Below are 26,427 nucleotides of genomic sequence, written 5' to 3' on the forward strand. Positions count from 1 at the left end.
TGTTGGCTGATAGGAAACGTACTTCTATCGACATTTTCCATTGCGAAATACTTTTCTTGCTGAAATAAAATGTAAAGGCCCCCCATGTCCCGTGTTGAGTTTCCTTGAAGTATAATTAAATCTCCTTGCCAGAAAAATGTAAAGCATGAAGGTGTGCCGAATTATTTTGCTAGACGTGACGCATTAGACAATAGGGTGACTAGTGACTGACTACTCATGTTTCATGATCAAGTTGAGTTAGATTGATGACGTATCGTTAATCGACAACTTTTTCCTGCCTAAATATAGTCAGGGGACATTTGAAAGGCTTATCACATGGCTCAGCTTTTATCATGAACTATGTTAGGTTCACAAACACACTTTAGTTAATGACTATATGTGGCACCAAAATCACCCATTCGTCACTGTGTTACTCAGGATTTTCCCCATCTACTTCCTCCCGTGATGCAACACACTTTAAAAGCGTCTCAATTCATTGGATCTACCTACAATACACAAACTTTGTTTGAACAAACGCTACTTTTGCGGCTTCGCATATTTTGTTTGCGGTTTCCAGATAACACGATGTGGGGCTCTCTCGTTCTTCTGCCTTTTCTTCTATCAGGCAATATTGTCCTCTCGTTCAATCTGTCCATCCTGCACACCAACGATGTCCACTCCCGTATTGAAGAGGCCAACGCGTTCGGCGGCAGGTGCCGGCCGGGCCGACCGTGTTTCGGAGGAGTCGCCCGCCTGGCCAGCAAGGTCCAAGAAGTCCGCAGTACTGATGATAACGTGATATTGCTTGACGCCGGCGACTGGTTCCAGGGAACGCTGTGGTACTACTTCTTTCGGAGCTCCGTCTTGTCACAGTTTACGAACGAACTGCGGTACGATGCCATGGTAAGTTTGTTACTATTTGTGAACAAGGTCAGAAAATATATCAAGTAGCTGTGACGGTTTATAAGTTTTCCAAACCGTCAATAAAGTGCACATTTAATCCCAAGAATTTACCTGACCCTTTTCCAGTTTGCTGGCACTGAGTCTGGCGCTGAGAACCCTTTTAAACTTGTAATCCCGTATTAAACAATGTTTATTTAAAACAGCTGGTTAGTGTAGTTCGCCTCCCGCCCAAAGAGTGAGTGTTTCTACATTTCTAATGTACTGCGAACTCATTTCCGTACACACGTATTGATGGAAACTCCCGTACGACATGGATGAATGCGAATACTGAGTCTCTTCTTTCTTTTTTTTTCATACAAAGTGACCATATCTATATTTCAGACTATCGGCAACCACGAGTTTGACGACGGAGTAGAGGAACTGGTCACTTTTCTCCGGGACGTAAACTTTCCTGTCGTGAGTGCCAACATAAACACAAGCAGGGAACCAGAGCTTCGATCTCTCTTCAGGTGAAACATCGTCTTTCATAATTCATTAGCTGTCCCCTTTCTTTTCTTATAAAAATGAATGGGATACATGTTGTATACTCTCTTCCAAGTTCCAACACAAGTATTTTACCGATCGCGTAGTAGACCATTACATCCGTGCAGCACAAAAATAGAAACCTTGTCGGAAGTGATTCATAGTTAGCAACTCCGTAAACATAGCTTAAACCTACGTTATCAGGAAAGATCAGCAATTGGGCATATACCGTCCTTTTCGCACCACCCCTTAGAAGTTACTCAAGTACTTTTCCAACCACCTTGCGAAAGTTTTTCATCCATTTCGATATGCTTCCGTTTTCACGCCCAATATTCCCTTCTAGTCTGTCTCCGTGGAACGTCTATAGATTAATTATTCTTATTTCTCGTCCATATAGTCCATCCGTGGTCCTGAACGTGAGCGGAGAATATCTTGGCATTGTTGGCTACACAACTACAGACACGCCCTTCATCTCCGACTCAGGTTAGTTGTCGTTTGTGACCACAAGCAAGTAGAACTAGATCCTCAATATCGAATGGGCAAGATCTAGAAAATTTTCAGCTTATGGACCTTAACCTAAAAGACACAAATATCCCAGCTGTTAAAATTGTATGCTACCACCGTTAAAACAAATTTTATAAACAGCAAGCCTTGCGGTCACGTACATTTTAATGCGTCTGTCTTGTCCCTGTGTACAGGGAATAATCTGGTGTTTTCCGCGGTGGTGGCGTCAGTACAGGCGGAGGTGGACAAACTGCTGGACCAGGGAGTCAACAAAATCATTGCCTTGGGTCATGCAGGTAGGAGACACTGAGACGGTGTACAGGTTATTACTGGTAGAATATCGCTCAGTGCCAAATGTGAGACTTGTATTGCATACAAAGTCCGTGGCATGTACATGAATGTATTTCAATTCTACAATTTCGAATTGTTAAACTATATATGTATAACTGCAATTACTACATACTGTTTGCCCATTTTCTGAATGTTTTGTTTGGCTTTCACGTACAGGAATATTAGTGGATCAAGAGGTGGCGTCACGTGTACGCGGAGTGGACATAGTGGTCGGCGGACACACCAACACATTCCTATACACAGGTACTATTGAAAATTAAATTCCATATAAACCAATTTTGCAACTGTTATGGAATGAAGTTTATAAAACCAACCTCTTCTGTTGTAGGGCCACCTCCATCTACAGAATTAAGAGCCTTATGACTTGTACCCTATGGCGGTCTATCCAGACCACGACCCTAGCCCAGTGAAAGTATCAAATTCTATAGAAATCAATTGTGTAACTATTATGGAATGAAATTCATAAACCAATCTCCTCTTCTGTTGTAGGGCCACCTCCATCTACAGAAGAGCCTTATGACGTGTACCCTATCGCTGTCTATCCAGACCACGCGACAAGCCCGGTCCTAGTGGTACAGGCGTACGCCTTCGGGAAGTACCTGGGACACCTCAGGGTTACGTTTGATGACGACGGTAAAGTTACACAGTGGGCGGGGAACCCGATTCTTTTGGATGACACAGTTCCGAAAGGTACGAAAAAAAGCTAAAATGTGTTGACTAGAGATCACGGTTTAAGGGCGTACGAGTTGTTCATTCCACTGACCATGATTTAGCACATGCTACAGATGCTATATAGCACCATGCTTTCAAAAAGATGCGCATTTATAACCTTGGGAATTATTTACTTTTACAATGATTTCTTTGAGGCTTAGTCAATATCGGAACCTAAGCGCTGGACACATCTTACAGTACGTGGGGGTACACACTCTTAAATTTGTAGCTCAATGAATCACCGAGAAAAATTATTCACTAACGTCCATCCATACCATATTTTATAATATTTTCCTACACTTGTTTTTCCATGAACAGATGCCAACATCTCCGCCGAAGTGGCCAGGCTGGCGGCAAGCCTCGCGAACAAGACGGAGGAGTCGGTTGGGACGACACAAGTACTCCTTGGAGGGGAGTGCAAGTCTGGGGAATGCAACATAGGTGCGCAACTTGTTTTGCAATGATCATGAAGTTGTATACTGTCACATAATCAGAGGTGCCTTAGAGCTACAGTAACCAACAATATGCATTGAAAGAATGTGAACTGGGCCAGGGGTGTAGTATTGTCCTTATCATTCTCTCCGTTTTCCGTTTGAGTTTAGGAGTCATTTTACTTCTACTGGGCATCAGATTGAACGAGTGCCTGTCTACTTCTTGTACAAAAAGTGTGAATGATTTTAAGTCATGTCATATCACCAGGTAACCTGATCACAAACTCCATGGTTCACCACAACATCAAACATCCTGACGAAACCAGCTGGAACGATGTCGCCATTGCTGTCCTGAACTCCGGCGGTATCAGGTCCATCATAGACCAAGGTAGGCACTTATGTGTCACCTCTAACTTCGTACCCACCGACTCTTACTTTATTGATCAGCGCGTAAATCAAGCACAACTTTGTATGGTGTATTGGGCGTTAAGAATAACCAATGGGTTTTAAAACACGAATATGAGCTCCACGGAAGGACTAGTCAACATACAATAAGTCATAACAACAGCTTGGCAAATTGTGTACGACACAGACTTTCAAACAAAACGTCATATGTGGTCACATGCGTACACCTAATATGATATAAGGGTTTGTCTTACGTTGATGAATCAGCCCATCTTAACATGCAAAGTAAGGTAGCAAATCCATAGACAGAACCACTGGTAGAATTCAGTTAACTTTGTTTGACCCCCACGTCCACGCTGACTGTTCAACCATGACCATGGTGTAAACATACCAAAGTCTCTATTTGTTGATATATTGAACGGGGTCTTTACTGACTGGCGGAAGTTCGGTAGCCACAATGGCAACCAAACTTAACGATCATTCAGGTGCTTCATTATCCTTGGAACAAACAAGTCATGTACTAAATTCAAAGATGGAGCATGTGCGATACTTATCTTATAACGTTATATAGAGGCAATAAATGTTAGATATATAATCAAACATTTCGGAAGTAAGTGTATCCATGTAGGTCCCCTGCTTTCTCCATAAATTGTGTATAAAAAATGAACTTGGTCAATTAATTTGTAGGTTCTATCACTGTGGGAGACGTCGTTGGATGCATCCCTTTCGAGAACACCATAGACATCGTGGAGTTGCGCGGGGAGGATGTGTTACGTATGCTGGAGCACTCCGCCATCCTTATCGGCCACCCAAGATTCCTGCAAGTCTCTGGTACGTATACATGTACAGATTTCTATTGGGAATGGTTATCATCATAAATAACTGCAAAATATTCTTATACCAACAGCTGTTAACATGGCACAAGGTGCTGGCCTTGTATAGGAGCCACTTCGATCCAGTTGCCGGTACCTCTCAGATTTGTTCTGAAAAGCTTCAATGAATAAATAGATAGATGAAACGGTAAGAGACAAACACATTTGTTTATTCTGCTTTCAGGTCTCCGCGTGGTGTATGACAAGACCAAGGCACCAGGTCACAGAGTGGTGAAAGTAGACGCACTCTGCAGCACCGGCTGCCTCATCCCGGAGTACCGGCCGCTCGACCCCACCGCCAGCTACAAGATCATCATGCCCACGTTCTTGGCAAACGGCGGGGACGGATATAACATGATAGCCGAGAACAAGACAGCCCACTATATACCAGGTATGCAACCATCTGTTTAAGCCCCCATTCCACTAGACGGCGATCTCGCTGCGCTCTCACTGCGACCTAAATCGGATTTGTATAACCCTTGCTTCATAATTGGAATATCATGCTAAAGTATGATTGAAAAGACAACAAAACACACAAAAGCGTAAAGCGATTCTTTTTTTGTACAATGTATCTATGAAATTCGTTGAGCGCTGTTAATTTTAGGTCGCAGAGAGCGCGCGGGGGGTATAACTAAAACTGTACGTGGGTGGTATGAAGCAAGTGTTAGGAGTAAGCAATTAAGTTAAGTTTGCTACAACACAGTAAATATTTCTGTCCAACCTACAGGTGACCTTGACACAGATATCCTGATTGAGTACATCAAGACCGCCTCACCTGTGTCTGTAGGACTGGAGGGACGCATCCGAGTCATCAACTCAACCCAGGAGGAGCCACAGCAGCCCTGTCCAACCATGGCAGCACCTTCTACTGGACACTTTTTCACAACAGGTACATGTCAATACCGTCACTGACATTGACATGTACGACGCCGTGTACTTGCCACTAGACACATCTTTTTGAACTAATGCCTTTTGAACAATTCAAAGTAATTAAAGCACAAACACTGACCTTTATGAATGTCTGTTTCCAGATGATGATGACCACTTTGAGGACGAACCTGACGACGTCGACAAGAACATCGTCGCCTTAGCAGTGGGAATCCCTGCAGCTCTGGTCCTAACCATTGCCGTCATAGCCTGTGTGATTTGGGGTGTGAAGAGAAGTAGAAACAAGTTCACCATGACAAACAGTAACCCTGGCATGGCCCAGGCAAACCCAGTTTTTGCAATGGAAAAGGGGATAAATGGCTAGAACAACCGCTAAAAAGGCATTACAACTTGCATTTCTTTATATCCATCCATGGACAATGTACTATTAGACTTTGCTGCATGTTCAGTGTCATTGTCATTACTATTCAAGTCAATTTTGTTTTCCTTACTTTGTTTTGCTGCAAACATAACTGTACAATGAAAGTGGTGTGTGTGTGTGTGTGTGTGTTTGTGTGTTGAATGTGTGCTTTATGTCTATGGGTACGAATTTAGTCATTGTATGAGCTAGTCTGGAAGATAACGACACAATGTCACAGATGTCAAGTAACAGTATGTACATGTAAATATGTACATGTACATAAAACAACTTCTACAGGCTCTCCTTTTTCCCGCGCTCCATCAGGGAATGGAATGATTTAGAGCCTGGTGCGGTGGAGGCAGAGTCCCTCGCCCAGTTCAAGTCTGAACTGGGGAGGACTCTGCTGCATTGAGTCACCCCCTCACGTCTTGTACATATGTAAATATTACCTTCACTGTGTTGTCTTTTGCACCTACAGGATACGTTTTTGTGTATTGACCGCGCCTTTTCCCATGTTTGTCAAATTATAACCCATGCGCAGCTGCCAATAAGCCTTGTTAACAAGGGTTCGGCAGTATGAAAGAAGAAGATGTAAAATCATGACTTTTACACAAGTTACTGTAAGGGTATTAAGTGATTGGGACGACTGGCATTTTGCCATGTATCATGCAGTTGACATTATGATATGCAATGAAAGGAATATAATTGTATATATCAAATTATGCTTTGTTTTTTTTCTCAGTTTGAGTCAATCCTTCTTTGCTATGTACCCTACAGTCAGTCTTTGCAGTAATATCCTTTTGCTGCTTGTGACCATAAAAATATTCTTGGAAAGAAGCTAACCAAACAAATCCTTCAGATAGAGGTATTATACATTCGATAGAGGTATTCAAGGTGTGGGTGGCAATTCTTTTAACCAGCAGGGCAACAGAACATAGCACAAGGGCATTTCCTTCAGAATTTCCAGTCACTCATTTTTGTTTATGATCACTTTTGACATAAAACTGTCTTGTCACTAAAGGGTGTACTGTTTGTTACAGCATGTAGACAGGCAAAGTTGCAGTCAGCCAGTCTTTGGTTCTGCAAAGTGTGACATTTAGGTTTAAAGTGAGTACCTACTCGGGCAGGGGTCTCAGATTAAAACGATGACTATCCCAAAAGTAATTCTACCATTTCTATCCATAATCAATAATGACATTTGACACATTCTTGACTTCAAGTAAAGGTTCTATTCAAACAAAAAGAATGAGAAATAACTACAGTAACCAGAAATGTGTTTGGTACAGTAGAGGAAAAGAAACAGTAAAATTGAAGTGGTAACATAATAAACTTAGAATATGTTTCTTGTGCAAATAGAATAAAACATGGAACTGTCTTCAGTGTTACAAGCATCTAATGTTACTAAAATGAACTAAGTCTCCAAGCGTACAATTGATCAATATCAAAATCAATAAAACAGCTACAATTATCGGTGTACACTGTTGAATCATTATCTGGTCACTTTATTGCACTTTCCTTATGTTTTGTCTGATCCATGTCTAAAGACCATAGTATACAATCAATATTGTTTCAGAAGTCCATTTGTTACGAACAGAAGTCCATTTGTTACGAACAGGAAAACGAACAGGAAAAGCATAAAAAACGTTTGACTAAACTCAATTTCTGCACTTATCTATCAAAACATTGTAATATTCATGATGCTCAAATGTAAATCACACTTGCAGATGTATCATTGGTCAGAAAGACATTTTTCACAAATTCTTCAACCTTTGATTACACCAATTTATTAATCATCTGCACATGAGCCATTATACTCTCTACAGTTTGGTGTCATACTCCTCTTCCCCTGACTCCTCTCCCTCCCGAGCGGCAGATCTTTGGGCATTCCCAGTCAGATATCTGCTGACGTCGGTGCCAGAGGCTGTCAACATGGCCCTGAAGTGGGAGTCCGGCTTGGACATTAACGCAGCTGGGGTGTCAAACTCCACCAACTAAAATACACAAAAAGAAGAATGTGTTGTAAATCTAGGAGAATATGTTATAAATCTACATACTGCAGTGTAGCCTGTATTATCTTCCATTTTGTGGGCCATCAGGCAACCTCTGTCTCCTGAACAATAAAGGTACATGTAGGCCTGGGATAGATTTTTGAAGAAGAAAATATACTTGACTTTTGAAAATATCTTCCTACATCTGGAGTAACCCCTTAACATGTTCTACAAAAACCCTTACCAACAGGTGTGCTAAAACTTGAATATGAACGGCCACATTACTAAACGTATCAAGTTTTCTACAAATCAAGCTGTTCTAAAAGTCACTAAAGTGAATCTTCTTTTGACAAAAAAATCAAGACATGATCATATCTCAATAACTTATAACAGTTAGTCAGCATACTTACATGTCCATCATCCATGACCATGATTCGATCACAGTTGAGGACCGTGTTTAGCCGATGTGCTATGGTCATCATGGTACAGTCTGTGAAGGCCTCGTGGATGGTCTTCTGGATAAGACTGTCTGTCTCTGAGTCAATGGCAGCAGTCGCTTCATCCAGCAATATTATCTGTGTTTGGAAGGAAGGGGGAGGGCTTGAGCACTTATATACTAATAAGGACAACTGTATTATGAGTTGTTAACATTTTCTGGTGCATTATATGTAGCTCAATTTTCTGGGTAACTCACAAGTCTTAGAGAAAAATGATGGTGACTCGACACATGCAACAAAGTCATTGGTGAAGTCAATTCAGATGAAGAAAACTGGAAGTGGCTGTAACTAACACACCTTACTATTCCTCAGCAGGGCTCGAGCCATGCACATGAGCTGTCTTTCTCCAACGGAGAAGTTCTCACCATTCTCAATCACTGGAGCTTCAAGTTGTTTCTCAAGGGCTGAGATCTACAGGAAAGAACAGAAATTCAGTGAATTATCCACATGGAGGCATGCTGTAGAGCTGTCTGTGTCCTAGAATTGTCTCCGCTGTGTAAACCTTTGTCTTACAATAGAGATTCAGTTATATTCTTGCACAAGATACCAGTACAATGACATGATGTGCCAATCGAGTTTGGCTTCATTAAAGGGAAGAGCCTTTACAATGATAGATGCTGGTGATTGATACCAGATAAGCAAAAAAACATACCCTGTCTTTCATGTAAGACCTCTCCAAAGCTTGCCACAGCTGGTTATCTGAGTACTGATTGAAAGGGTCCAGGTTGTACCTGTTTTAAGGACAAAGGAAATCATAAGCATTAAATCAATTTCACAATCATCATGCAGAAGTTTCTATTATAAAACTTAGGGCAAAACAACATACCTTATTTAGACGAAAAAATTAAAATGCTTTATCTTAAATGGTGTTGGAATGTCTAAATATGCTTCAAATATGGAAGTAAATTTAACATACCTAACTGTGCCGACAAATAGCACAGGGTCCTGAGGAATGATGGACAGTTTACTGCGGAGGGAGTGCAGTCCGATCTTGCTGATGTCCACCCCGTCAATGGAAATGACTCCATCTGCTGATTCAACTAACCGAAACAGGGCTACGCCGAGGGATGACTTCCCTACACAAGATACAAGAATTCATTCTTACCATAAGACAGCAGTAAAATATTGCCATCTTAGTAGATGCTTTGAAATAATGTCTGAAAACTAAGTGTTCATATTGAAGAAAAAAAACTTTACTTCTGAGATTATGAATGAGAGGAGTAGAAGCAGGGGAACCTGTATAGAAGTCTGGTACAAGACTGTAATCCAAGTTTTACCTGATCCTGTCCTGCCAACAATCCCAATGGACTCATTTGGATGGATGTCACAGTGGATGCCTTTCAGCACCAAGGGCAGGTTGTCCCTGTATTGCATCTTGTAGTGATCAAACTGCACCTGGCCTTGCTCTGGCCATCCTTCTGCAGGATCTGCACCTTTTATCCTTTCGGGTGCCTCCTCCTCAAGATTCTATCAGAAAAACACACCAACAATGGAAAAGTCTCAATAATTTGATAATTTACAAATCATTCAACATTTACCTGTTAACTAATATTCTAACACAACCCAATTTAAAAGACTCTTGGCTCTACCCTGGCTAATATTCTGATACACAGTGCGGTGTCACTGTTGATACAGACAAAACATCAGGCATGTATCCACTTACATTGCTGTAATGAGTTATTCTCTCAACTGAAGTGAACCTTGCTTCTGTTTCTGAAGCAGTCCTCACCATCAGCTGTAAGAGCCCAGATGTCTGAAAGGCCAAAGAACAAAGATTCACAATTCAAAAAGCACTTAACAATTACTATACTGTACAAATGTAGGTAGAGTACACTCATTTACTATAATTGTATGTCATAGTTAATGTTGATGGATAGTACTGACCACTCACCTGAATGGCATATGACAAAGCCAGACCAGCTAAGGATGCAGGGATTTGTCCATGGAACACTACGACCATGACGGCAGCCATTGTGTTGATGACAAGAGCCATGGAGTCCAGGCGGACAGCCAGCCACCTTGTGCCCATGTTATACATCAACATGGCGGCATTATTCTTGTCGAGGAGAGTAATGAAGCTGTGCAGAAACTCCTCCTCCTGCTGGTAGGCATGGATGGTGTGCAGACCCTGGATAGAGGCGGTCACGTGGGAGAACCATGGAGATCTCATGATGTTGTCAAACCTGTGGTTGGGAAAATCAGTTTCCAGCAACATGTTAAGTCTTGAATACTACTTTTCAGAAAATCCAAATTATAGGTGGCATGTTAAAAAAAATTATTGTCAATAGTCCTAATAGTAATAGGTGAGTAAGCAACAAAATTATTGGTTCCATCTGCATACGTGTAGCTCATGCACAATATGCAACGTAGCAAAAAATTGAAAGTCTTCTGTACAGGAGTGCAAATTGTGTGAACAATGTAAATTAAATGTATAAAGACAGTAATAATAGATTTTCCATACCAATTTCCTGACTCACCTTTTCAGTTCTCTGATAACATGTCTGAAGAAGTAGTTTGCCAAGAAAAAAAGGATACCCAGAGGCACCAGTGCCAAGACGAACCAAGGGAAGACTACACATATGTTCAGAATGGAGGCAACCACGATGAAGAGGGTTTCCAGATACACCTGCATGTTGAGGGGCAGGCGAACATCAACTGTGGAGAACAGAGAGGTTTTGGTTTACAGGAGGAAGCACTTAGCATCTAAAAACTTTGAATTAACAAAGACATTAAAAAATGATCAGTTATTTGCATGAGCAGAATTTGATTGAAGAAAATAATAAAATTACACCAAGAAATTGCTAAATCCTTACCTTCATCAAGGTCCCTTGAGAAGCGATTGAGTATCCTTCCAGTTGGGGTCACATCAAAGAAATTCATCGGACAACGGAGAATCTGAAACAAGCCATATTGACTTAGTCCTATAAAGCAGACTATCAACTAGCTGTGACATTCAATTCAGTGAGAACTCATGAGTTTAACAAGCTATCAGCAAAGCATATTGCAAACAACCATAAAAATACCCCCACCATGACCATGTTAATACATATCAATCTAAAAAGGTACAAGATAAACTTACCGATGCAAACACAGACTTATGCAGTCTTGATGAGGCACCAAGAGTGACCTATACATGACAAGAATGCACTTTTTAAAAATTGTAGAGAAATGTTATGACATCTACACATGTAGAACATAACTGCTCATATAGTACCAGGTTATCAAAATATGATATAATATATTAAGAGCTGCATTTACATGTACTGTCAGGGAATTAAGAAACATTATCTTATCTTAAATGATCACACGAATACAATCTTTTCAAATACATCCACATGCTCAGAAACCTATTTCAGTCCAGGGCTGTCTTGCAGCACTTAGGTCTTACCTTAACGTAGCAGAATCCCTTGATGAATGCCAACACCAGGACAGCTACAAGACACATGCCATAGATGAGAATGTAGAAGTTCAGCCTGGGGTTTTCAGTAATGTTCAGGGTGCTGGGATCAGACTCATTGTATGGCACCTGTGGAAAACACCAGACTGATATAACTGTTTACAGGGACAAACAGGAAAAATTACATTTCATAATTTTAACCTCTATGTTATTTGACACTACATAAAGCTTTGCCCCTAACACCTGGTCCCCAAGTGCCGGGTACAATGGACTGATAGATATATCAAGCATAGAATTAAACTGATAGTGTTACAATATACGATTTCACTGTGGACATGCAATATACCCCATAAATCATTTAATCAAGTCCTTAAATGCATCACAAACAGGGCTTGTACACTGAACTTACGCCACTTCCTTGATTGAGCCACAACGTCAGCCACCAGTTGCTGAAGACCATCGAGCCAGTGTTCAGGAGAAACAGCAACAGAGTGAAGGAACACACAATCAAACCTGGAGATGCAAAATGATAAGCATCACTAGTGGTCATGCAAAGTACATTTTTAAAACATAGATCAGCAAGCAACACCAATCATGATCATGCACATCAATCCAATGATACATACATGTACAAGTTATGTGTAATGTACATAAAAATCATGTGCAGCCATGCAACATCATGTCTTTTATCTATTAAGTAAGCAGGTTGTCTTACCTCCACTTGCCTTGATATATGACCAGTAGGTTCTAAAGGTAACAGAGCCCCTGAACTTCTCCTCTTCAGTCACTAGTGCTGGAAAAAACAGCAACATAATAGTAGTGCTACATGTAGCTTGTCATAGTATAATATATTATGTATTTGTAAACTGTGATGTTTTTTTTGTTTTGTTGTTGTGACCTGCACTGAACCCAGTGGTTATACATGTATGTGTACAATAAAAGTCTTCATTCATTCATTCATTCATTCATTCATTCATTGATACTGAAATCATAGCACCTACAACATGTCTCAACAGTCACAAGATCATTACATCAAGTATTATCTAACTCACCTTTAGGGCCATCCCCTTCTTTCTTTGGTGTTTCTACATCCGGGTTCTCCCCATCCTTTGGATCCATATCCAAATCTTCTATCTCAGGAGGCTCCTCTATATGTCCAGCTGTCTCACTGGTCGCACTATGTGTGGAGCGAATGCTGTAGGAACGCCTGAGTCGCGTGGAACCACGTGTGGATTCTTCTCGTCTCAGAGACCTGGTAACGGAGGCCAGTTACACATCAAGTCAGTCATTCAACATCAGCAGTGATTTAAACCAAACCAAAAGAAGAAGACTAATTGTTCTGATTAAATTTTTTAAAGTGGGTCATTTCAAGGGTAACATGCAACAGTAAACTATTCATGCTGATTCTTTTTACCAACATGCCAGCTGTAAGTATTCAGCTGGTTTTTCTCCATTTTGTGGCTAGAGTCTTACCTCTTAGAAGCACGTTTAGAGTCTTTCCTCCTGAGTGACCCTTGAAAGGACCCATCTCTCTTCAGGGGACTGAAACAAAGGAAAGGCATAGACCCAAAATTATTTCACCTATCAAATATCAAGCTTAATGAAATTAAGAACACACAACTTGAAGATTCATGATCAGCTCTATTGAAATCACCAAATCATGGATGATTTACAAAGTTGTAGAATACCAAAGTTAGTCAAATGTTAATCAGAAAGTGATTCATTTTTAGCAGTAGTTTTAATTTTATGAAAATTTTGAGAGAAAGATTGTTAAGTTGTCACGTGCATGTACATTGTATTTGAATCTTTGAAACAACCTTTTGTCTGACCTTTCTGTCACTACTTCAACATCCTCTTGACTGATGATTGGTTCACCTTCGTCCTGCTCTTCTCCATCCTCATGAAAGCTGCATGATGATATGAAACCCATGTTCAACAAAACAATCATCTGATGTATCTGCACATATAACATTGTATTTACGTGCCATGTCCTTACTCCAATTACACTTCTTCCATGGCTGAGTCCTTTAGCATTTGTTTTCAGCTTTTCATGACTACATTGACACTCATACATAGCCCTTCAAAGTGATCACCTCTTATAGAGAAATGACACCCACAAATTGACAGGGTTATCTTACCTATGGATGAGGTTGGCATACTCTTGTTCAGCACTCATCAGTTGGCTATGCACCCCCTTCTCAGTGATACGCCCGTGTTTCAAAACAAGAATTTCATTGCAGTCCTTGAGATACTGGGGGCAAAATAGAGCAGTGTTACTGATGACAGAAAATGTCTTTTTTTACCATCATTCAAGAATACGTTAATGAAACTAAATTAAAACACATTCATCATATATAAGGTCAAGTTATCATTTATTCTTTTGACTTAACAGAGAATGAATTCTTCAATGTAATTACATTGCTATTAAGTATGAAAATAATATTATCTTCTATCAGTCATTGGCCTGCTCAGGCTAACATGTCACTGGTGCCTACATCTCCAGTATGATGTACATATATACCTGTCCACAGTCCTTCTAATCATTAGGGTTGACAACAATAATGTTACCTGCAATTGATGTGTCACAAACAGCACTGTTTTATCCTTGAGTGCAGTCTGGATGTACTGTCGGAAGATGTGTTTTCCCACGTGTGCATCCACGGCACTCAGAGGGTCGTCTAGCAGGTAGATATCCCTGTCAGCGTACAGAGCCCGGGCCAGGCTGATACGCTGCTTCTGTCCGCCACTGATGTTGACTCCACGCTCACCGATCTAGGAATCATGTTAGGAATATGTACCTTTGAATGATAACACTTCAAGCTACCAGAAAATTAGGATTAACATAACAAGCTAACAGAAAGCAAAATACCAGCAAATTATGGTCATTCTTTTTTTCTACCCCGTGGATACCATAATTGTGGAAATGCTGCACATGTGAATTTGACAATCTTATCATTACAACAACTTGATGGAAAAATAAGAAAATGGAAGCATTGTCTGTATGATATTTGTATGTGAACTTACCTCTGTTTGATCACCATCTGGAAGTTGTTTGAAGTCTGCTTGAAGACTACAGGCATGAACAACCCTGTCATATCTGTTCAGAAAAAGTGTGCAACATTACAACAAGAACTCTTACTTTTTTTTAAACCACGGTACAACATAATGTTAATTTTGCACTCAACACACTAAGCAAAGAAGACAAAAAGGTTGAATATCATTTTATAAGGGGTATACAAAATGATAAACCTGCCTTTTCAAGTCAAAGTATATCTTTAAACCTTAATAGGGTACATTTAGTCATAAACAATTGGAGAATTCCTACACAAGAGCATAGCATCTCACCTCTCCTGGTTAAAGGGCTGCCCAAACAGGATGTTGTCCTGGACTGACTTATTTAGGATCCATGCCTGTTGTGCTACATAGGCAAATCTGCCCTCTACAGCCACACTGCCTGCCATTACCCGCATCTGTATCGGGTAGAAAGTTTATCAAGATTACGATCTTATTGTACAAAATAGGTCACAAGGAATGTGAAGAAAATTATCACAATTTGTTGAAATGGCATGAATTAAGACATCTAATGTGTCTTTTGACCTTGTGGCCACTATTGTTACAAACAAAATTTTACTGTTCAATTAGACAAATAAAAAATGAACATACCTGTGAAAGAATTGCAGAAATCAGGGAACTTTTCCCAGAGCCAACACTACCACACACACCTATCAAGGAACCCTGCAATGTAATGTGAATGGTGATATAAACAGTTACCTTTTAGCATATGATGTTACTTACATAACATACATAGTAGACAGTTTATACACAAGCTTTGTGCATAAAAAGGACACTAGAATTAAGAATAATAATTCAAAATGATTTAAACCTTCAGATTGGCAATAGAATGAATATGAAATTTAAAAAACTAGAATCAAGCTGCAAAAGCTCCAAGTGACCCACCTTGGGGATGGTGAGATCTATGTCAAAGAGAATAGGGACTTTCTTCTTTTCTTCCTCCTCTCCATTCTTCTCTCCCTCCTTGCCCTTTTGTCCACGTTTTCCTGCGGGGCCTCCACCCCTTCTCCTTGGACCCCCCTTTCCCTTCTTGTCAGACCCCTCAGCCTTCCGTTTCTTCTCCCCTTTAATGTCCAGGACGTCCCAGCCAAATGTGGCTGCCTGGATCTCCACTGCATTGTTGTGATCTGCAGGTTTCTCTATGTGTGGCTGCAATTCCTCCATGACGAGAAGACTCTAAAGTAACAAATTATATAAATATTCCTTCCTCCATTCATTCTGCGGGAAATAAATTTTGTCGTTGTACATTACAGTATGAATATTAATTCTAAGAGAATGAACAATATTTCATGACGTTTCAATAATGATATCACTACAAACATGCTGGCAAGATATCTTTACAAGAAATCTATGCAAAACATATCATTGAAAACTAAGCTGTACATAATACATATAAACTAAGTGCACAGTACCTTAATCCTTTTGGCTGCTACCCCACTTTCTCCCCATGCACGTACAGAGTTTGGCAGGAGAGCCAGTCCATACCGCAAGACATTAAACACAGAAACAACAGCAAAGGCCTAGACCGAAAAACATTTCATAACTTTAAGTTAAAATGGATACAAAAGACAGGAATATTCATTTTTGACAGGACATAGTTACAACTTCCAAGAGTGAAATAAATGTGATAAACACAACATCACCTAGCATGAAATAAAGAAATGAAGTGAAAACTGGATACAAAGTTGCACATTTTAAAAATGATTACCTGTGCAGGTGTGAGGTTGTTCCCAGACATGGTATGGCCAACAAAAGACAGCACAGCAGCAATAACTGGGACAGCAGGGTTGAAGGCAATACTCATAGCCTGTACAAAGCCAGCAGTCTCCAGCTTTTTCCTCTCTCTGTTCCGCACATCTGTCATAGAGAAATACCAGAGAATGGAAAATAACAGTATTCAGTGCCATCTACATGTTTTTATTGCAATGTTAGCACAGTCATAAGAAAATCACTGTGTCTCAATGAAAACGGTTTGGTTAACCAAAACTCACCACCAATCTTCTTTGTAAAAGGCTTCTCCCATGCGTACATCTTGATGAGTTTGATGCTTGTCAGCAGTTCGCTCATCATACGTACACGCTCGTCTGTGATGCCGATGCACTTGCGCCGAACTTTGGCCACAATCTTCCCAAGCAGTGACTGTGCATGCAAAAGACCAAGAAACTTTCTTTTTAACTTCAAATTAAAACCTATGACTCTATAGTGTTTGCATCATCACCCTAGGTATGTTGGTGTACACATCATGTACATAGTCAAGATTAGAGTAAAAAAGTTTAGGGCGTCTAAAAAAAAACCTTGAACGCCATTTGAAGCAGAAATAACGGTTTGAATTTTTCCACCTCAGGCACATCGAATACAGCACTTGATAGACGCCAGGTTCTACACAGTAAAATGAAATACAAAAGGAAGGAGAGCTCATATCACCTGTACAGGCAGGAAAAGGATGAATGTAGCAACGCCAACCAGTGCCCACGGGCCCAGGATGAAGTAGGTGTACACACTCCCAGGGATGAACAATATGGGTGTGTTCACCACGAAAATCCCAAAGGTTGTCAACTCAAACAGCCGCATGCCATCGTTCGACAGCAGGTTTACCAGCTTCATGCGAAAAGGAACAGTTAAAGTTTGATTTGCAAATGATGATTCATGATTAAACATTAACATCTAAATTTCATTTCAACAACCACAGTTAAAATTCTATAATTCACCTTTTACAATCATAACAGTTGAACTTTTAACAACTGGTTTCAGTGTATTAGATTGTACACTACTCAGTACAGTGTATCAGCAGACTCAACAGTGTATTAGGCTAAGCACATTGTATTGGGCTTTAAAGCAATATCATAATGGCAAACAAGAGACATCACATACCTCTCCGACAGATTTGTCTTTCAGACTGCGCAGGTGTAAGATCTTCTCAAAGACCAGCGTGAGAGTTCCTCCCATCAGCCTGATCCCAGTGCGGTAGTTTAAGATGTAGACCAGGTTGATTGTGCAGACCCTCATCAGCTCAGTAAACAGCATCCCAAGAACAAGGGCGATGCCAATCCGAAAGTCTGGATTGGGTGCTTCAGTGTACTCCAACAGCTGCCTCACAATCACTGCCTATTTACAAGATTCAAAGAAAAATTTAGAAAAGTCAAACTCATAAAAAAAAACATACTTTTAAGAGAGTGATGTCATGACATACATGTACTTAAATGACAGCCTACAAATTATAACTAAGCATGTTTATGAACATTAAATTGTATTAGGTTTATATTAGGTAATAGTGGGAGGTAAGAAACATACCAGGTACTTCTGTCATACAATTTACTTTTTTTTTTGCATGTTAGAAATCCCATGGTGCCGTATAGAAAAATGATAATTTTTACTACTCTCGCTATATATGTTGCCAATACAGTATGGACATTTTTCATACATAATAGAATTGCAATCATTTTGTAAGACAAACTGTGACATACCGCAGAAGTAAAGGAGCACATGAGAGACAACAGTAGAATCAGCGTTGAAGCTATCCATCGGGTGCGGATCGACCGAAGTGCAACTTTGTAGTATGATGCATTTGCGATACCCTTCTTCTTCACCTCTTCTTCCCAAAGATCACGTAATCTGAAAATAGAATAACAACATGTTCTAAATACACTAACAACAGATTGATAATGGAGCATTAAGAAAATTTGGTAGATGATCAAGTTCCAGTCTCATACAAATGTACAGGCCAACCTTTTGCTCGGAGCTTCAGCACTGTCATTTGGAGATGGCTCAAACAAGTCGGATGGCTTGATTTTCCCCTTAGTGGCCTTCCATACCAGAGGGTCCATCCATCGTACATAGATGTTGGCAAACAGACCAGAGTCATCCAATGGAAACTTGCTCCCCCTTTCAGATGAACAGTTGAGAAATTAGGAGTGCAGTACAATCTACAAAATGTGAATGATAAAAATGATTCAGTCTGTTATGTTTTAGTACAGAATGAGATTTACTTACTTTTTAGTAGGCCTCCAAGGCAGGAGGATTTTCAGTGTCTCACTGTACTTTGAACCTGTACCTTTGGAGGAGGGTGCATCAATAAGATTTGCTGTGCTCCTATAGTTTGGTGTGGAGCCATTTGCAGAGGCTGCAGTCATGGAGTCCCCAATGCCACCATTTTCTGTCACTTGTCTTCCTTCCACCAATGTAGACAGAGCAGTGCCATTCTTGCCCATGCTGTCTTTTTCACTTGTCATCATTTGTTCTCAATCTGTGATGATAATACAAGGATGGCATCTTAATATGTGCTAGAAAAACTACAGGTGTTTGAGAACTCTGTAGATCTACATATCTTGTACCACACACCGATTCATATCATATCATTACCTGCAGTAACTGTTAAGAGTTAAGAAAATTCTCTCAAGGTTATGCTGCATGTCAGTATCAGCCTGTCCCCATACAATAGTAGAAAATTGTACTATAATGCCGGGCTACTTTACTCCATTGTTCACTCAGCTTTGTCACTTAGTGTACTACAGAATGCACATTCAAATTGGGTTATGATAAATTATCAGATTCTACATTCGAGTAAAACCCTTTACTTTAGGTACATCATGTTTAAATTTGGAACAATTCATATCACATAATTTACACAGTAGCACACAGCAGAATTCTATTATTATACACATTAGGGAAAAGTATGAACACTTTTTATAACTGTTGTAATCACAAAAATCTTCATTAAACTTAAAAGAAAACATTTAATCTTAGAAATATAAATAGTGAAAATCAAAGAACATAAACCTTAAAATATACCCACAGTAGCATTATATATCCATGATTGTAAGTAAATGGTTACATACAAGTTTAGACTAAGTTAGAGGAAGCAAGTCAGAGTCCATACCTGTTTTGGCCAAGTCAAGTAACAGGCTTCGAGCATGAGGCTATTGTGACTACATGTAGATTTTACGATGGCATCACCCAATAAACATGTCTGACATGATCGATAGTACACAGAGAGCGCTTCATGCAATGTACGTCAGACGTTAGGTTGGGCTCACCTGGTATATACACAGTACAAAGGTCAAGCCTTTGTTGACGCCTCCATGGTTCTTTTTCTTGGAAGAGGAAACAAAGCCAGGACTTCCTTCCTTGTGACATCATTGTTTGACTGTGGCCAATCACTCATTGCCTACAACACAAAAACAAGTAACATAATATTTCTATGGGTCACGATCAATCCCACTGAGACAATAGACTTAAGGTCATTATGTCTAACCTGGCACGTCTGCTGTTACCTTATACCTGGTGTAATTATGTAAACAATAACTAATTCACTGCATGGCTCGCTATGACCCAGGCGGGGCATGTATCTTTAATAGTGTGCTTTATGTAATACATGTAATATAATTATCTTCAAACACAGAGCTGTTAGTTTACCCATGCTTGAATATGCTAACATGTGCAAACAACACATTTCAGTAGTTTGAAGAAGGGCCCAGGCTTTCAACTAAGAAGAAATACAAAGAAATCACTGTTTTCATCAGTTATATCTGACCCTTTGTTCTTGGAAAAAGTTGAGTAACACTTAATGGCACAATTCATCATGGCTCTCAGACATATAATGACACAATTCCTCATGACTCAAGGACTTTGGGCTGACAACTGTACTGTACCGGTACTTTTCACGACTGTTTTGAGACCGACAGGTCATTTCTTTAAATCCCTGAACACAACAATAATGCCACAAAAACACAATGTGTACATGTCTAGACTCTAAAACAAATGTTCGTAAGAGTATTTTCACAAGTCTGCAAATACTAGGAAGTATTAGCCATTGTAGCTGTTCCCAGAATCTGGTTTTGACCTTTCATCGGTCATTGAAGGGTCATGGCAGGTCCACCAACAACTTCTGGACATGTCAGTTACTCAAGGGCACCCTGGGTTCCAGAACCTTACCACAGTACAGCTGATCTGGAAGTGGATTGGAGTCTCTCAGTATGGTATTAAAGCTTGAGTAAAATGATTTAATCTCAGAATACACATCATAACCCCAGATAGAGTTTAAGCTCAGACCAACATGTAATGTTACATCTGATATGATAACTTACAAGCCTGGAGTGATCGGTTTATTTGATATTACCCCTTACACACTGTAATCTAATGTAAATCTGTCAATGGCTTGTGGACATCTTCATTTCTAAGTAAAAATGCTTCCTAGTCCATCTGTCTGGGCAAATGTAAATGAATGCATCATGGGTGCATATCATCCAGGGAGTTGATTTGAGTTTATTCAGAATCAGATCCACATTGTTTCTTCATGTGTACATGTGGTTGTTGTGAATTAAGTCTGATGGAAAATCAGACCTCAAACAAATTCTGAACTTTCGTCCACCTTGACATGAGTGTGCCCTTCATAACTGCCCTTTGATCATTTGATTTGGCACATTACCAAACAATGGTGACAAACATGTTTACGACCTGGATCAAATATCAACATGTTTACTTCACTCGAGCTACTATGATATGTTGCCTCACTTTTGCCTCTTCTCAGAATTTGTCCTTAGCAATTGAGCATTTCGACTACTTAAATCCAGTTTGCCTCAGGCTTTTCCTGTCTGCCATTAAAATTATGTCTGTGGGGAGGGCATTGATAATTATGTCACCTTGAATGGGTCAAGGACAGGCCAATGTTGAACTTTCCCAGAACTCTGGGTCACAAAGATGAGGAACTTTTCCATGATTCTAGAGAATCTGCCATGTCCCTTGAGACACCTCATTGAGACCTGCATCTCCGGTCCATCACTGTGTCTTTCATCATACTCATCTGGCCAGTATTCTTACAAAAATTAATATTTTCCTGAATTAGACTGTCTATCCTGCATTGTAATGTCACATGTTAGTTACATTCAGACTGAGCCAAATTAGTTGCAAAGTGTGTAATTTTTAAACAAATTTTATTTTCATAATTCTGAATATGTCCAAACATTAGTTATAAACTCTTCACACTTCACCTTCTGCAAAAAAATGAGCATGCGGTGCAATCTAGCTAAATTGATGGAGGTGAACTAAGAATGACTTTGATAAGACTGAGGATAAGAAACGTGCCAAGGTCACCATATAGGACACCTGAACAGCAGAACGATGACCTGTTCCATGTAAAATGGTGCTGTACTTTTTTTCTTTGAATTAGCTGCCTCCGTGGTAAAAGTTAGCAAATGTTACCAAATATGGTCAACTCTCTGCGTCTTGCCCAGGTGTGCAGATTTCCACGAAAACGTTATCCCAAACATTCATCACACTCAATTAGTGTACATAGTAAGATAACCATCGTTTCCTTATAGCTTAAAGATCAATCGACTGCACAGAGCAGCAGCCACTGGTTGAAACACCTGTGCCAGCCTTAGTTGATGAAATTGGCTTCCAGCCAATTTCCTAACCTCCACAAAGCACAGTTGTAATTACGCCAAAAATAATTACTCAAGCAACTGGATAAGATTTTGAAACAGTCAGACGTTTCAGACAGTATCCACTGTCTTTCATCTGTGACTAACGATAGGACTGAGAACACCAGATTTATACCAAAACTCTGAATAGATATGTTAATGAGGTAAAGACAATTTAGGATGTCTTGAAGTAGTCTTCAAAAAGAAGATTAATTCAAGACAAAGTTATGCCAATAGTTCAATTAGCTACTGTTGTTCTAGTACAGTAACGTGCCAAGGTCACTCATTACAGTTGTAATTAGTTTGGAAAAGCATCAAAGTCAAAATGTCACATATGGTACTGTAAATTGTAATGATTTAGGTTTTTACTACTATTTTTTATAGTTATAGCTATAAATAGCATCATCAGCGACTACAGTTAAACCAGTACATTCTAGATGATTTTGATCTTGAGAAAGAATAGATTTTATATGGTGGTCAAGATTGAAAGTGTAGCCTCCAAGGGTCAAAATATTCTTTATAGCCAGGTCGCCCAAGAACATTTCAGGTTGTCACAGGAGTTAATACATAAAACTCAGCTGTACAGTGCTGTTGTTTTTAAACACATGATGAAATATTCCACAAAACCAGCATTTAGCATCAGTAAAATTGATCAAAACACTGATTCAGTGGAAAAGCGAGAGGTGGAGGTGAATTAGTGAATATACCAAAAATTATGGAGGAAAATTGAAAAGAGAGATCTTTAATTTTAAAGTCAGTAGCTCAATTTTCCAATTATGTCTGATCTTGTGTGCTATGTTGATTTGGATCCTTGGTGCATACAGCAGTCAAAAACTGCTGTATATCTACTATATGCACCAAGGATCATATAACATGAAGGTGTGACGAAATCAATTCCAAAGTCAAAGAAGAAGATGTGAAGAAATGAAAATAAAGAATCACGCTATATGTGTGTTTAGTCATTTGTTCAACCTTCCTGACCACTTAGATTTCATAATGAAGGCAACATTTTTTGCCAAACGTTTGTTTTATTTGCACGCTCGCATCAGTTTTGGGGTTCCCAAAGAATGTCATCCATATAATCAAATCAGCATGGCCTTACACCAAAAAAATAGAGTTATGAACCAACTTATTATACTAGACAAATGGATTTTACAAATATTTCAAGGTCACAGTACCCAATAGCGGCAAAAGATGAATCAGGGACTTCCATAACTGTCATCAAATTTTTACATCCTAGACTTTTATCAAACTTTTATCATTTATCTTTGTCAGCCATTTTTGTCAGCTTTATCATCAATTGACCTGCCCTATTGCATCAGCAAAAACCGCAGCATGAATGCAGCACTCTGTGCACAAGTCACTTATTTGCACTTGCCATGGTATCGTAAACAATTACCTTGCTTACGTGAAGTCTCACAAGGAAGTAAATTTTCCACTTACACTCAAAGAGTCTGACTTCCAAGAAAGGCTTCTGAATCAATAACCAAGTCAAATAAACGTTGCACAAAGGGCAAGTATAAAAGTCACCTACGTACTGTGATCACAGAAACAACGTTAGAATCTGGAGAAGGAGGAGGTACATGTACAATCGATCCTCGCTGATGAAAGAAATTTGTTGGCTTCTTCTGAAGAACTTTCGGCATCCTGAACTGAACATCTGTAAGATATCGAATCAAGGTAGGATCAAAAGTTTGAATATGCTGAATTTTGCGCCACTATGATTTTACTTGTTTTCTGAAAATTTGTTATCTGAAAGTTTCTCTGATGCAGGTCCCAATTGATACCATATGTTATCATTATGCATACACAATTGATGGCAAATACCGTCAATGAAATAACTTTTAAGTTGATAGACCACCTACAGAGTCATGCTGAGTGCAAACTGTACTGATGTTGAATCATAGAATTGCTTCCTGACAGGAAATTCTGTTTGCCACTTGTCCCTTCGTGCTTGTTCTTTTAGATTTTCATGTATGCTTCTAATAATATTGCAATACAGTATGCCTGAAAAACAGCTAACATTAGTTACTTCTTGTCTCTGAACACAAAAATCTATATGACAGACACACTGGTCTTTTTTTTTGCAAATTTCGTTTTGAGAGGTAACGTTATTTACTTTGCAAATATCATCACGGAGTCTACAGAAATGTTTATATACATCTTTGGGGAGAAATCTTGCCGACAGAATGTATCTCACTGGGCGGCACCTGTTTGCGACTGTTCGTTTGTCTGCGACTGACCGCTGAGAATCAGCTCTAATTTATCGCCTGAAATGGCGCAATTGGCAACCTGGCGTGAATGGGCGCAAACTAGATGCCAACAGGCACAATCACAGATCCTTGTTTTTCGAACCCGAACCTTAAAGTTTTCCCATGGTCCTTGGTTTTCCAAAGTCTTCCAATAAAATGTGAAAGAACAAAATTATACGTATAGTTTGGTATACTATGTTCTGTAAGTTCAGCCATTAGTTAATCAAACCTTTCTAACCACTTTGATTTCATAATGAAAATTTTTTTGGTCCAACTTTTTTTTCCAGGCGCTCGCATCATTATCTTGCCAGCCTGTATTTTGCAATGCATGGAGGGGGATGTGATCCATATGATAATCAAATCAGTTAAATGGCCTTAACGTTACAGTTCAAAGTCCCCTTTGTCACTTAAAATTTTGTAACGTTATGTGTGGTCTCAGTTTTCTGTAGATATGCGTCCATCACTTGATCTGTCATAACACTGAGTTTTGAGCTGAGTCACGGGCGATGATTTCTTAAAGAGTAGAGTATCTTCAACAGTATAGGTCCGCTCAAGGAGCTGAAATTCCCGTTAGGGCCGCTCTTCATCATCATATAGATAGACATCTCTGGTCCGGTATGCCTTAACACCTCACCCGACCTCACCCGACCTCATCCGACCTCACCCGACCTCATCCGAGTCTAAAATGCAGTGTACACGGGGCAGGGACATTATTTGACGTTCTGGATACGTTGAATATGCAATCATGAATGCAAAACAAGCAGCAAACTCTAAGTATTTACCAGTTTTTGTAAGTTACTCCGCTCGTTTCCAAGATAGAAGGGCGATACGCGCCGTTTTGAGTATCATGGTCACGGAAAAAGTCAATAGTGCAGTCAAAATAGGTCAGATCAAGCATAACGTTATAAATGTGTCTCCGGTATCGTGACAAGTTCACCAATCTCCTACAGTGCTTCAGATGAATCAGAGTTTTGTCAGCAACGAGATTTTTCGAGTCAAAGTTGATCTATTTTCCGCGGGGTTTCGCCATCGTTTTCAACCCAAATACGCACCATATGGGGGTTCCGCGGCACCCGTTAGAGCGCAGTAACTTATAAAAACTGGTAAATACTTGGAGTTTTCTGCTTGTTTTGCATTCATAATTGCATATTGAACGTATCTACAACGTCAAATAATGTCCTTGCCCCGTATACACTGCATTTTAGACTCGGATGAGGTCGGGTGAGGTCGGATGAGGTCGGGTGAGGTGTTTAGGCATACCCTCTCTGGTCTGCTGTGCGTTATCCAATGTCCTGTTGTTATTCACCACTGGGTGGTGTTCCATGTATTTACCCAGTCTTGTTGGCAATGTTGCTTTTGAAGTTGCTTTTGTATAGTTTCCACTTCGTCTGGTAGATAATTTGTTCTGATCCGCCATGCGGTTTAGTATAAACGCTGTTGATGGTCTTGGGTTTAAAAATAACGACATAACAGTCTAATTCTTACCATCTGCTTTTGCGATTTCTTTGCGAAGCCTGCACGATCCTGCACGAGTAGTCTGTCTTCAAGTGGTGTTGGCGGGAAAGTTATATTAAAGTAAACCTACTTTTGGACTTGCCGTCCCCAATCATTATCATTTTGCCCAAGACGCACAACAAAAGCTGCAAACTGCCCGGATGTTGGGGACGGTACGTGACGTTTAGTGTACGGTGGTCGCTATCCACTCAAGGGGTGGGCCGTTAATGACCGTTGGCACTGTATGACTCCTGTGTGAAATGCGGGAAGTTACTAATCTCCAAGATCCAACTTTTATTGCAAGAAAAACTTCCTCTGCCAGTTGGATACGGTCTTTGCAACC

The 26,427-nt window shown here is 39.9% G+C and overlaps 3 protein-coding genes across 5 annotated transcripts in view; 2 read left to right on the top strand and 1 right to left on the bottom strand.

Annotated features, from left to right (window-relative positions):
• Positions 1-7,434, top strand: LOC136432996 (snake venom 5'-nucleotidase-like). The gene is made up of 12 exons (XM_066424735.1): positions 1-882; positions 1,264-1,391; positions 1,802-1,887; positions 2,103-2,204; positions 2,416-2,502; positions 2,749-2,949; positions 3,289-3,411; positions 3,670-3,789; positions 4,494-4,637; positions 4,863-5,069; positions 5,406-5,567; positions 5,710-7,434. Exons 1-12 carry the CDS (start codon positions 445-447, stop codon positions 5,928-5,930), a joined length of 2,019 nt encoding a protein of 672 aa, XP_066280832.1. The 5' UTR covers positions 1-444; the 3' UTR covers positions 5,931-7,434.
• LOC136432990 (ATP-binding cassette sub-family C member 5-like) lies at positions 7,173-26,216 on the bottom strand. Of its 3 annotated transcripts, none has more exons than XM_066424725.1 (33): positions 26,076-26,216; positions 19,954-20,084; positions 18,911-19,163; positions 18,647-18,802; positions 18,385-18,532; positions 17,792-18,025; positions 17,345-17,518; positions 16,912-17,059; positions 16,629-16,777; positions 16,333-16,440; positions 15,806-16,096; positions 15,512-15,583; positions 15,194-15,318; positions 14,873-14,945; positions 14,417-14,620; positions 13,987-14,099; positions 13,678-13,755; positions 13,322-13,390; positions 12,901-13,100; positions 12,564-12,641; positions 12,258-12,361; positions 11,840-11,977; positions 11,531-11,578; positions 11,265-11,346; positions 10,929-11,106; positions 10,343-10,634; positions 10,115-10,204; positions 9,729-9,918; positions 9,368-9,527; positions 9,104-9,182; positions 8,749-8,862; positions 8,365-8,529; positions 7,173-7,957 (listed from the first exon to the last, which is right to left on the bottom strand). In XM_066424725.1, the coding sequence occupies exons 3-33, from the start codon at positions 19,150-19,152 to the stop codon at positions 7,784-7,786; spliced, it is 4,476 nt and encodes a 1,491-aa protein (XP_066280822.1). In that variant the 5' UTR covers positions 19,153-19,163; positions 19,954-20,084; positions 26,076-26,216; the 3' UTR covers positions 7,173-7,783. The 3 variants fall into 3 exon arrangements, with proteins under 3 accessions (XP_066280822.1, XP_066280820.1, XP_066280821.1); XM_066424723.1 differs by lacking the exon at positions 26,076-26,216 and adding an exon at positions 23,869-23,990; XM_066424724.1 differs by lacking the exons at positions 19,954-20,084; positions 26,076-26,216 and adding an exon at positions 19,797-19,936.
• The window catches only part of LOC136432989 (uncharacterized), a 13,554-nt gene continuing 11,029 nt past the window's right edge, over positions 23,903-26,427 (top strand). The window contains exon 1 of the mRNA XM_066424722.1: positions 23,903-24,018. The gene's annotated coding sequence lies outside the window, so the exon portion shown is untranslated. The remainder of the gene's footprint in view (positions 24,019-26,427) is intronic.

Source organism: Branchiostoma lanceolatum, chromosome 4, assembly GCF_035083965.1.
Source record: "Branchiostoma lanceolatum isolate klBraLanc5 chromosome 4, klBraLanc5.hap2, whole genome shotgun sequence".
Taxonomy (NCBI): Eukaryota; Metazoa; Chordata; class Leptocardii; order Amphioxiformes; family Branchiostomatidae; genus Branchiostoma; species Branchiostoma lanceolatum.